Consider the following 12,973-nt stretch of genomic DNA (forward strand, 5'->3'; position numbering starts at 1 on the left):
AATTTGTAGTTATTCAGAGGCTTGACTTGTTAAATGCATGGGCTTCAGACAATGGAGCAGTTGATCATTAAAGCTTATGAAAAGATTGATTTTTCTGTCTAAAGTATTTTTAAAAAATATTTCAGTATTCTTTACAAAAATAAAATTTTCTTTGGCTTGAATTGAGTTGTAGCTTTGACTTTTCAAGCCCCTTATAAATTGTCGGTGTGCTTTGTGTGCTTTAAGGGAAAGGAGCAGGAGCACACTTTTGTCTTTAGACTGGATCATCCCAAAGCCTGCAAACACTTATGGAAATGCGCAGTGGAACATCACGCCTTCTTCCGGCTCCGAGGGCCTGTCCAAAAAAGCTCAAGTCGATCAGGCTTCATTCGGTTGGGATCCCGGTTCCGATACAGGTCAGTGCCATCTCTCATTCAGCATGTATCTTCTGTCTTTTCTTGGATTATGGGTGGCAGCAGGAGAGAACTTGGTATTCAGTCACCTAGGACATCCAGAGCAGTGACACTTGCAAGCTGAGCACGTTGCGTGTTGGTTTTATGAAATCATGGATTTTTCCCCTGCATTTTCCGATTTAAGTTTAGGTAACTTTGGTCTGTGCAGTAGGAAACCAGAGGTTTCTCAAGGTTTATGTTCCTTACTTTTATAGATCACTTTGTCTTGAAAGCCCAACCTTTTTTAAATGAACCATAAAATCATAGCATAGAATCATAGAGGATGGATGGTTGACTTGCACAGTTGGAGACATTGCATGTCTTCTGGCTCCTGAGTTTCTGACTGACGGAGTGATGGTAGAACTTCAGACACCTGAGATAGCGCCTGTCACCATGTCAGGCGCTACCTGTGCATGTGACAGATTTCCAGGTGGCTTGTGGTCCCAGACTAGTCTGTGCGATACTGTCAGTTGCCCCCCCCAGAGCTGGTGAGAACATATGGAAGGGGGTGGGCAGTGACAGCAGGCAGTATATGCGCATATCCTTTGCTTCCCTTTCCGGTAGCTCTGGCAATACCATCTAGTCTGCTTCAGAAGGGATCCATGGTACCAAGGAGTCAACATGAGGCTGGCTCCTGCTTTAGAGGCAGTCAGTCCAACCTACAGGAAAAAAGACTTGCCTGGGAAAAAGAGCATCTAGATGCTGGTTTTTAGTCCTGTTACGGTCTTTCTCTATGACCTTTGGCAACATACCTTAAGCTTTATGTTCTTCTAGAATTTTCAGCCTCTGCCGAACAGTGTGACCACAGAAATATGCAGAGGGTAAATATGCTTTTTCAGCAGCTTAATGTTTAAGGAGTTGTTGCTTCAGCTTTTTGTCTTGGGAAAATGGGGTGAAAATTAGAAAGTTTGTAGAACTCCATCACTTTTTTGTGCAAGGCCTTCTGAGGTGTTAAGTTTCAGATTTTTTAAATAGAACTGAGATCAGATTATTAAGCTATGAGTTTGAAACATACATGTGATGTTTCAATGAGCAGTGTTTGCATTTTGTCACTAAAAATAAGTAATTTCTTGTATTATTTTGTACTTTTACATGGCATTGTTAGTGGGAAAACAGAGTATCAAACCACCAAGACCAACAAAGCCAGGAGATCAGCATCCTTTGAAAGGAGGCCCAGCAAGCGATACTCAAGACGAGCACTACAAATGAAAGGTGAACTATTGACCTTCCATTTTGTGAAGTATAATCAACTGTGAGAATCATATCCTTTAAAGGTACTGTGTAGGAATTCTTCTGCAGCTGTTTGTTTGCCCTCCTCTTGAATTTTCAAAGTTAGGTGTTCTGTGACTTATTTAGGAGGCCACATATGTTTATCAGAAAAAGGTGGTGTCCAAAGTATGTCATCCCAGCTGGCCTAGCAGGTAGAACAGCCATGATTATTGCACAATAGGTCTCTGTATGAAGACGGAGAACTTGGATCCAGGGAACAATGGTATATTAATGATAATATTTGAAATTTATTAATCAAGCTTGAAATTTTTGTCACCGAGATTTTTCATTGTTCTTAGGAGTTGCACTCTGTTGTTACAACCGAACAGCAAGTGATTTTTCACCTTGTCTCTTATTCCCCTTCTTGTGTAGGTCAAGCATGACCTCCATGCGTGCTTTCACACACTTGCTTAAATCCAACTCTTTGGTTTGCTCTTCAGATTTTTTAGTTTATTTTTCCAATTTAGAATTTTATTTTTCACAAATTATGATACCTGCAACTTCTGCTCTTCTAGTTGCCTACTTTTTTGTTAATAAATGCTTGATATTTAACTGATAAATAAAATTTAATTTGTAATTGGGTTAACATTTTCTATTTTTGCAGCACATTCTGCTAAACTTGAAGAAACAAGGTAAGATGCATTCCAATACTTACATTTCTCTTTGATGTCTGCCACCTGTACTTGAGCACGTGTCTGCAGAAGGAGGAGATAGGATTAGTTAAATGTAGAGTGTGTTAACCTCTTAACTGGGGTTTTGCTGTGGGTTTTGCGTTTGTTTGCTTTACATAAAACCTGCTGTTCAAAGCAAAGCTCCTATGTTGGCGTCACATAGTAGATTTTGCCAGACTTGCTCACTAGCAGGCCAAGAGGTTTGTTTATGACCAGCCTTGGTTCTTGCTGGCTCTAAGCTACGGTTCTGTGTGCTGCTGTGTAAGGAGATCAGCTCAAAGTGTGTGAGGGTTTCTTCTTTCTGAGATCTGCCTACTCTGGCTGTGTGACTGAAATGCATAATAACTATTAAAGTAAAATAAATATTTAAAATATGTTGATGATTTTATATTCGTACTTGTGTTTATTTTTATATACGTATTTATTTTTATATATTTATACTGAATTATTCATAATCAACATTGAGAGGGAGGCCTTTTGGTTCTTTATTTCTATACCTAGATTCTTTCTGTTTGTGTAGATTCATACTTGCTGTTACAGTGTAAAATACTCATGAATCTGAATCATACAGTTTTCATAACCTTCCTTAAGGGAAAAAAAAGAGTAGCGAAGGAAATAAGTTACTCAATTCTGATTTCTGTCCTTTGCCCTAACAACTTGTGGACATTGCAATGATCACTTGCAACGAAATTTTAAAAAGCAGATATACGTAGCTGTTAAGCACCATGACACTCAGAAGCTGGGTAAGGAGTGTCAAAATAAGATTTCAAAACAACAGGCTTAACACAGCCGTACATTTTCTGTTTGTAGCAGCAGGGTTGATTCTTGCATGAGAGGCAGAGAAGTCCGGGCGGTGTGGGTACAAGGCTGCAGTTACTGTGGTGAAGGTCTCTTTGTGACCTGTATTATCTTTTCTCTTTATAAAGTGGGAAAGCACTCTTCAAAACTGGGGGTCATTAAAGTGCTTAAAGATCCTCTGCGTGCAAAATGTGACCATCTGATTAATTAGTACTCTCGTCATGCTGTGTTGTCATGCTCTTCTCTCAGTTTCATGCTGCTTAGGTCATTCTGAGAGTGGGAAGAGAAACTTCATTTGCAGTTTCTCCTGATAAAAGGACGGTTTGCTGATCTGCACCAAGGCGTGGCACTTCTCTGTTAGTCACCTTTTCTGAAACTCTACGCTCGAGCATTGCTAGTTGAAATGCATCATGAAAGATGTATGTTGTTCCATTCTTTCATGTTAACTCGGCACAGGCGAATGTGCTGCCCACAACGCATTCCATAATATTGCTCTTAAATGTGCGCTGCTCTGTGGTAACCTCCATATTTGCTCAATAGAGAAGGTGCAAAGTTGGGAAACAGGCGAGGAGCAGCTTGTTTGCTCTTGGCAGTATGGTATTTAAGTAAAACAATTCTAAAGAATTGCTGAAGTAGATATGGAAGTCGATTTGAATTGTCAGCTTGCCAGGTTGGATAGTTATTGTCCACACCATAAATCGCAAGCGTAATGGGTCATAGGAGACTGGAACCATTTTTTTTAAAGATCAGAAGTCTGGGAAAAAAGTTGGCTTGAGATTTATAATGCGTAATTATTGTGAAGTGTGTTAATGCTTTTAAGTCTCTCGAAAATGTGAAATCTCTCTTGCAGATTCGGAAATCATCAGGAACAGGGATATGGGGCTTATTTAATTTACTAACGATATTAAATATTTAAGAATATAAAAATATTATTAATGCTGTGCTAAGATGCTGTGCATGTAATTTTGAATGGCTGCTTTTAAGACTCTGAAGCAGTAATGCAGTCCGTTAGATGATGTATGCAGAAGAAACTCACGAATTTTTCTGATGAACTTTTGTAATGTGAAACTTCAAATCAGAATAGTCCTGGTTATGGAACAAACATAATATCTATAGCATGTAGGTGAGGTTTCTACAATGTCGCATTTTGTTAGGTGTATAACTAAAACTATGTCATTTTTGCTTTAAAAGTGCCTCGCCTTCCTGCTGAATCAGGAAGACTTTCTAAACTGAACTGTTTTAGGAAAGGAAAAATCAGATGAATTACAGATAAACTACACCTTGAACAAATAATAAAAAAGTGATAGTTACCTAGAACAAGGTAGCTGACCTAAGACATAAGTTTTTAAGTTTTCTTTGAAGAAAAATTAAGTACTTCGGAAAGATTTTGTTAGACTTCGTGTTTCTTTCCGAAAATCCTTGTGGTTCTGCTGGCCTGCAGAAGTAGTTTGCTGATCTGATTCTGATTTAAATTCTTTTTGTCTTTCAGTACTGCAAACAATGCTGTTGTCAACCAAACTAATGGCTCACAGGTAAGGACTCTCATTCTTTCTAAAGGCAGTTTTTGTGTATTTCAACAGATTAGAAGATTTCATTATTCATTCTTAAAATCCAGTTATTGAAAGTTGCAAACAGTTAACTACTAAATAGCATGCCAAGAAATGGTTACTAATTCACAAGCAGGATAATTGGTTAATTTAAGTGGAGTAAGGAAGATACCTCATGCCTCAGTGCTGTATAAACTATACTGTTTATAGATACGGATTTTCATAGGTACACAAAAGTACCTTTGTGTGAGAGTTTTTATCATCCCAAGTGAATTAATTCTAGATGCTAAGTAACATTAAAGCGAAAAAAAAGGGTGCAGTTCATCAGCGCCTATGTTGATTCCTGGTTACAGTATTATTTTCTCTGAAAGGTGGGAATGCACCTGCAAATTAAAGAATACATTGTTAGCAAAAAAAAAAAAAAATCAGTATTTTCTGAGTTCAAGAAGGAAATCAGAGACACCAGTCCCCTCAGTACTTGTACCCAGAATACCCTGTTTCACTGAAAAAGGACCTTCGTGTGAAGTAACTCTCCTTCTGAGTATCAAAAACCAGGATTTGGAGTTTGGAAAGACCCCGTCGCACTTTCTGGAGCATTTCAGATGCCGAGTGCAACAGAAGGGGTCACAAATTGGTGGAAACACGATTATGGTCCGTTTTAACATCAAAATACTCAGTCTCTGCTGATAGATGGATAGATTGCTGCTCTGCCCAGCCTTTTGCCTTCTGTGCAAAAGGAGGTTTTTTTGGGGAGCAGTTAAGTTTTCAATGGCAGTCCAAAGGGCTGCAACTCAAAGGTGCCACTCGTTACTGCGAAGTTACCTACAGAAGGAAAGCATTACTGTGTGAATTTAAAAAGGACGCAGCAGGCCATAGCTTTTTACTGAAACCTTTGGGCAGCCTTGGGTTCGTTATGGTCTCAGTACTGGAAAAGGCTGGGCATGGGTATCCAGTGCTGTGGAAGTAATGGAAGACAACAGCCCTGCTTTAGCTTTGTGCTTAAGGAGAAGTGATATGTTTTGCAATGCGTAATGTGTCATTGCTTCGTGAACGTGTGTATAGTAACTTGGTTTATATTCTGTCTCCAAAGATCTGGAATGCAAAGCCAAACCTACCTGTCCTAACAGTGGTTCCTACTGCCCCGGTCTTAGTGGAAATAGAAAACCTCCCAAGGAGCCCAGGAACCAGCCAGCAAGACAAGAAGTGGTATGTTCTGCTCTGCTGGGAAATGAATTTTGCTTGCTTATGCATGATTCAGGTGGCTGTTTCTTTATCTGCACTTAAATAGGCTCCTGTCTTTGTATCTTTAGCGTAAGTTGACAGTCAAGTTAGCGATGATGCAGCTGATTTGTTGCTGTTAATGTAGTGTGAGGGGGTGAGGACAGCAGCCTTAGTCACTGCCAACCAAAGGAGCTGATGAAATTATTAAATCAGGAACAGCATTTGCAAGTCTTGGAGAGAGCCGAGTCCTTCTCATTTGCCATAATACTCTTTGTAATCCTCTGCTTGGTATCATGGGGCCCAAGGACTTACCTTGATCCTTAAAACGCAGAACCTTGTAAGCCAGTATCCTTGTGAATTATCTTTTGAACCTTTTGAAATGGGCAAGGTGATTTTTTTCATTACCTTGGGTAGAATGGGAGCTTGAGGAAAATGACACAAGCTGAAGATAAGAGCTTTGGTTTCATGTCATCAGAGTACTTGGTTTATGGATTGGATGTATCTCAAAGCAAGGATTATTTGTTTGAAGATAAGTGTACGTATCATTTATCTTTTCTTAAATCAATTCTATATTGCAAAGCTATTTCAAAACCAAAACTGACATATATCAATGCAGTACTTGTGCACACGTCGTCTTAATTTTTTCAGCTTCTTGTGCATTCAGAGGCAGTGTGGCTTATCCTAGAAGAGTAATTCTGGTTTCTATGAGACTCTCCAGCAGCAGAAGTGATGGAACAGAATGACGCAAAAGCTCTTATCCAAAGCAGTTTCAGCCCTCGAGAGAAAAGGTTCTTTTCCCATCATTTGGCTTACGAACCTACTTTACTTTAGTATCTCTTAAAAGTAGATCGTAACTGTTTCTAACACTGTAATGACAAATGTGCTTTAATTTCATAAATCTTACTGATTAAAGACTTTTAATACTATGGATTTTGGATTATAAGGGGGATGGTAATTCTGCTTTATGCATTGCATTTTGTTGAAGTTTCAATCAGAACACATGATCAATGCTGTTTTTCTTTCTTTTGCCCTTGATTTGTCTAGTATCTGAAATCTGTGCTTGTCTGTGGTGAGATCCTGTTGATCGCTCGATTCCTTCCCGTGGTGGCGGGTGAAAGGTGGTGGTTTCTTTATTCTTCAGCGTTCTCAATGTGGTTTTATTTTTATTCTTTTGGTCTCATTGCAAGGTGCGTGCTAGAAACCAGTATTTCCTTTGGTGGAAATGTTTGACTCTTGCTCCAAACAGCTCTTCTTGGGTATCTGGTTTGTGCTAGCGTTCTTGCTGGTATTTGCAATGTTTCTGCTGCATATTGAAATCCCACTGCTTTTGTTCAGAAGCAGAGAGGACTCTGTAGCCAGTCTTTCAGTTTTGGTCTTGGTACACCTGTTTTAGGATTGAGACCTTGAGCCTGTCTGTTTTAACACTGTCAAGGGATCTAAGCTTACATCCCAGCTGCCACAGTATGGAGCCTTTCTATAGAAGAGTGTGAGTGGATATAAAAAATACCTGCATGTAACCCAAAACAATATGCCATAAAGAAAATAAGCTTCTTGGCAATTGATTCAGTTTGTGTTACATTTCTTAGAGACATATCATTATTATTGAAGGCAGTTGTATCCTGTCAAAGAGATTGTAATGTGTTCGCTGGAAGTATTGTAATACTGCCTGTTATAAAGGGCAAGTCCAGCTGTAGGAAGACGACAACAGTTTGGAGCTGAGTCAGTGATTGAGCTACATTTTGGTTTCCTAGATGGGCAGTGGGGTTAGGTTAATATGATTGTCAGAACATAATGTATTTATTGCGGGGGCTGTGATTTGGCTGTTGCGCCTTCAGGTCTTGGTGTCTCAATGCTGCTAACAAGATCTCTGTTCAGCTGCTACTGTCTTTAATTGGCCTGTTTCTGCATGAGTTATCTTTACTTTCTGTCAGAAAAATAGTCTTCTTTTAAAGAGAGATTGCCAAGGATTGTTGAGAACACCAAAATCTTTTGCACTGGGGATTTTGTAGATGGTTAGATTGGAGGGGTTTAGAAGTGAGGTCCTGACCTCATGAGTTTCTGTACTCTGCTTGGCAGATGCCTGTATTGGCTGCCTCGAAGCTTAGATCCCTTCCTAACGTCGATGTTTCCTTTAATTTAAAATGTTAATGCTGCAGCTGCCAACAGCAATTGTGCCAGATTCTACAAAGTGCTTTGCCAGATAGGAGGGATTCTAGTGTGGTGTTTTTTTTGTTTTTTTTTTTTTTTTTGTTCTATTCCTGTAAAATTGTCAGTACAGGAAAACTGTGCTGGTCTGCATGGTCTGAAAACAGTCTGGAACGTCAGCTGCAAGGCTGGGAAGCCTAAAACACAATCCATGCCTTTCTAAATTTAGTCTTTTCTCGAGAAACTGGTTCTGTGCTAAAATAGAACAAGATACAAAGGTTTAATAATTTTTTTCCTTATTGTGGAATAAGTGGGGGATTTTTTTTCTTGCTAGTGGATGTAGCTTTCACTAAACCATTTAAATTAGAGAAGTGGGAAAATAATGTAACCAACTGTTGAGGAATGGATCCTTCAGTATTCATGGGTCACCTCATCAGCATGTTTCTCAAAAAAACTCCAAAGCTCCGAATTTACCCATGGGTGACCTTTTATATAAATCTTCTCTCTCTTCTAAACGAGGACTATCCCTGAGCGTTAATCATTTGCTGCTGTTGTGACTCCTGCATGCTCTTCTGCTTCACTGCCTTAATTCCTGTCACCTTCCCGCGCATGTGCTGGCTGCTTGGCTGTTCTGCTAAACCAGCCTTTCTGGAACATGAGAAGGTGGAATCCATTTGTTATAGGAATTTCCTTGCTTGAGTAGTTTTATGAGAGAGTGCTTTTTTCCAAGCACTTTTTTGATACCTGACTGGACCTTGCATCAGCCTCTCCTAAAACACACCAGTGAAGGATCCTAGTACAACACAGCAGTTAACGGATCAGTGTCCATTTTTAAAAGTCTTTTAAAATTCAACTGTTTTAATTAATTGCTTATCCCTGCTGCTTTGGAGATGCTTGTGCCTAAAGCCTTACAGTTTTCTAGCTTAAGGGCTCCTGCATAAAAATATTTTTCAAAACACTGTTTAAAGTGGTGAGTGTTCTCTCCTGCTCCTCTTGGTGCCCAGCATTTCTGTGGTTTTGATTTTAAGAATTCAAAATTTAAACTTTACAAACCATTATGCCTTCATATGCAAAATTATAGAGCAGGGTCTTAGTTTGTATTGTGACACATTTTAAAATGTTTCTTTTTCCAACTAAGTTTATGTTAATCAAGTGTAGCTACAGTTACCTTTTTCAGTGGTATTTAGCCCCTTAGTCAACTAAATTGTGAATGGTTCATGTGTACTTTGCTCCTGCTAAGTAATGCTTGTTTTTCTGAGCTTCTGTTTCCTTCTCCCATTTTTAATCTTGCGTTAGAATCTGCATTTTACAGTGAGTTTGAAAACCAGTGTTGCTTATAGATGCTTGTTTCAGGTGTGCATTCCGAGCTGCCACTTAAACCCTTTCATCTTCCCGCAAATAAAACCTATGGTGTTCTTGGGAGCTCCGTGCCTCCATCACGTTACTTCCTCCCATCTGTAAAACACACGTGGTTCCTGCTCAGTTTTGTGAAGCGCTTTGAAATATGAAGTGCTTTTCATTTGGTAAGCGTGGGCAATGTATACATGAGACAGCTTAACTTGTCATTTCAGACTTCTGCAAAAATGTGCATTATACTGAGCAGAAAAGGGGTTTATTTGACAGTGTTGCCATGTGCACGGATACTTGCATGCCTCTTTCCTTCAGCATGTACCTTCCAGCAACGCCCCTTTCCCTTGCCTTTTTGCACCAACCTTCTCATCTTTACCTTTGCTCTGCTTTTCCACCCTCTTCCTCATCCACACCTGTGTACTAATTGTGCCCCCTCCCGCTCCCCGACGATCCAGGCCCTTTGACGCTGCGGACCGCTGTCACCGAGGTGGAAACCCGTGGGATGCGTGGGCCCCGCCGAGGACCCGCGCTGCAGACGGACAGAACGCCGCGTTTGTCCATGAGCGCAATGTGAAGAACGCGGGAATGCGTAGTGGTGCTGGTACCTACGCTGTGCAAACCACCATGACCAGTCTCTGAGACCTGGGCCAGTCTGGAGCTCGAGGCTGCTTTCTAGCACAGGCTGGAAAAATTATGTTTTGAGCTGTCCCTGAGATAAGAACAATGGACCCAAAGCTGACTATAGAAGGGGAAAAAGCTTTTATTATGAAGGCTCCGCATATCATCCTGTTGGTATTTAGTCTTTAAAGAAAAAAATAACATATAGGCCAGAAGCCACCTGTCACTCTTACATTTAAAAGAGTGTATATATATATATATATATATCTTTTTAATTGTTTTAAGGTTTTTATTAATGACTGAAAGTTTGTGGGGTTTTTTTGTTTGGTTGGTTTTTAGTCTGGGTTTAACTTTGAGAGCCATGCATGAAGTCACATTTGTAATAAAGCTGCACATGCAACCAGTGGGTTATAATGTGCTTTCCAAAATCTTAGGGAGACAGAGGATGTAACTTCCCCCCTTTTTGAACCATGATTATTTAAAAATATCCAAAATAGATGGTTGAGTTGAAAACTATCTTTTTTTTTTTTTAACAAGTCATCTTCTGAAAAATATTGTTTGGAAATGGAATAGAATTATTTTAATTTTTTAAGAATAAAATTATCAGAACTCCTGAAAAGGCAAAGAGTAATTTTTTTTTTCACTTTCTAGAAAATGTTCCTTCTTTTTTGCTGCTGTGCTCCAGTTGAAATGAAACAGAAATATTTCATCACAAACACCAGACCTACCATATGATTCATGAGGTTAATTGTTAAGTCAGAGGTTAAGACTCCAGCTTCATGGCTCACTGGTGTTCTTGGGGGCCTTTAACAACATGAAGAACTACCGTTACCCTGGAACGCACTCTGTTTTCACATGTTTTCTGAAGTTAGCTGCTTTTAAGTTGCAATATTCGTTCCCTATTAAAAAAAAGGTGGAGGGAGGAGGGGGAAAATTCACTTGTATTTGGCTTTTAAGATAAAGTGTTTGAATGATTTTCAAATTGTTTGAATAATTTTCGAATTGCCACAGAGCCCAGAAATGCAAAAGCATTGTTTTCAGATATCCGGCCCCAAAGAACCAAGAAAGTCAGTGTCAGTCGGGACATAACTTAGTATTGCCTGAGTTGTTTTGGTCTCCTCACCTTTGCATCTGACAGGGGGAAAGAGATTGCTGCTGTGGTAAGAGCCTCTATTTTACAAGTCTGTGTAAAAGAAAGGAAGGATTTGAAAGCTACATATTGAAGATCTGTGGGATCTACAGCTGTGATTAGAGCAATCTGTTGTCCTGTTTTTATTTTTAGAATGTAAAAGGTGGATGTTAAACCTCAGGAGCAAAGAAGACCTCTTTGTTTCTTTATTATTTGTAAAGTTGTGTAGGAACATGCAAAGGAAAAACAGGTGGTTTCACTTCAAAATTTCATATAATTTCTGTGTAGGTGAGGGAGAAGAAGCTACTAATTTGAGTAGAGGAATTTGGAATAGTTTTGTATTTAAAATGCAAGAACATTGTTGCAATAACAAGCCACTCTTTTATTGCCGAGTTTTAAATTCAGATATGCTCACGTGGTGCTCAGGCCACTGCAGGTAGCGGCTGACTCCTCGGGTATCAGAAGTTCTGCGTAGCTGTCATAGAATTCGTGAATAGTTGAGTTTGGAAGACACGTCTGGAGGTCACTGAGTCCATCCCCATACTGAAGGCAAGGTTAAGTAGAGCAGGTTGCTCAGGACCGTGCCAGCCAGGTTTTGAGTATCTCCAAGTGTGGAGACTTCACACCCTCTCTGAGCAACCTGTTCTGGTGTTTGACCATCCTCACAGCCAAAAAGGTGGTTTTTTCCTTGTGTTTAAGTGGAATCTCCTGTATTTCGGTTTGCGCCCATTGCTGCTTGTCCTGTCTCTGGGCTCCCTTGAGAAGAGTCTGGATGTTGCCTTTAGTCCCTGCAGCAGGTTTTTATACACATTGGTGAGATCCTTCTGAGCTTTCTCTTCTCCAGGCTGAGCAGTCGCAGCTCTCTCAGCCTCTCCTCCGATGTCAGATACTCCAGACCCTTTATTGTCTTTGTGGCCCTTTGCTGAGAAATATTATCTTGATTTCCACCAGGGCAAGTGACAGCTCTCAATAGCAGATGGAGAAATTCTACCACACTAGTACCAACAACACCCAGGTGCACTTTTACAGGGACAGGGCACGAACTCTAGGAATAGCACTGAGGAAACACATGGATGTCTTTCCAAACACTGTGGTGGTGACAGATCTTTGCTTAATATCCACAAAGGTTCTGCAGCCAGAACCTTTTCCTAAGGGTGTTTTCTTTCCTGTAGTTGTTGACTTACCTGTATTACGCTATGTCTGTATTCGGAATTACCTTCAAACAAATGGGAGACAGCAGAAGTCTTGAAATGTGGGACTCAGCCTGCTTGCTTAGAAACCGAATGCGCATGAACGGTCTCCATTTGCAGGATCATACTTTCCCAGGATTTTTTTTTTTTTTTTTGCTTTCCTCACTTCAAAAGGAAAAGGGTGTTGTTTGTTTGTTTTGTTTGTTTCTGAATATTTTGCCTTTTTGGTTTAGGAATAAAATCTGAAAAGCTGACAGGCTTAAATTTATTACTCTTCTTACCTTGAGATACAGCATTGAATGCCCCAAAATGAAGGAAATTAATACTGTTGTACTTCCTTGCAGAGTCAGTGTGAGAAACTGCTCTGTGTCACTGCCAATTTGAAAAAATAAATGAGTTTTGTGGTGCTTCATGCTGTTTCAAATTAGATTACTTGCAGAAGAATTATCCCTGTTGCAGCAGGCTTGGATAGTGACTGTATTTTGCAGATTGTATTTCACAAACTAGAATGAAGTCTTGTTTCGCTTTTCAACTAGGAAATAAAAAAAAAAACATACCCTTTGTAACTGACAGCTTTGTCAGTCATCTTATGCATTGTATGCTG

At 39.8% G+C, this 12,973-nt stretch overlaps 1 protein-coding gene across 2 annotated transcripts in view; it reads left to right on the forward strand.

Annotated features, from left to right (window-relative positions):
- The window catches only part of EPB41L5 (erythrocyte membrane protein band 4.1 like 5), a 60,111-nt gene that overhangs the window by 27,490 nt on the left and 19,648 nt on the right, over window positions 1-12,973 (forward strand). For both annotated transcript variants that reach the window (XM_065637864.1, XM_065637863.1), the window contains exons 12-16: window positions 226-395; window positions 1,537-1,643; window positions 2,305-2,332; window positions 4,659-4,701; window positions 5,807-5,922. In XM_065637864.1, coding sequence (XP_065493936.1) covers window positions 226-395; window positions 1,537-1,643; window positions 2,305-2,332; window positions 4,659-4,701; window positions 5,807-5,922 — 464 coding nt within the window. The remainder of the gene's footprint in view (window positions 1-225; window positions 396-1,536; window positions 1,644-2,304; window positions 2,333-4,658; window positions 4,702-5,806; window positions 5,923-12,973) is intronic.

Source organism: Caloenas nicobarica, chromosome 6, assembly GCF_036013445.1.
Source record: "Caloenas nicobarica isolate bCalNic1 chromosome 6, bCalNic1.hap1, whole genome shotgun sequence".
NCBI lineage: Eukaryota > Metazoa > Chordata > Aves > Columbiformes > Columbidae > Caloenas > Caloenas nicobarica.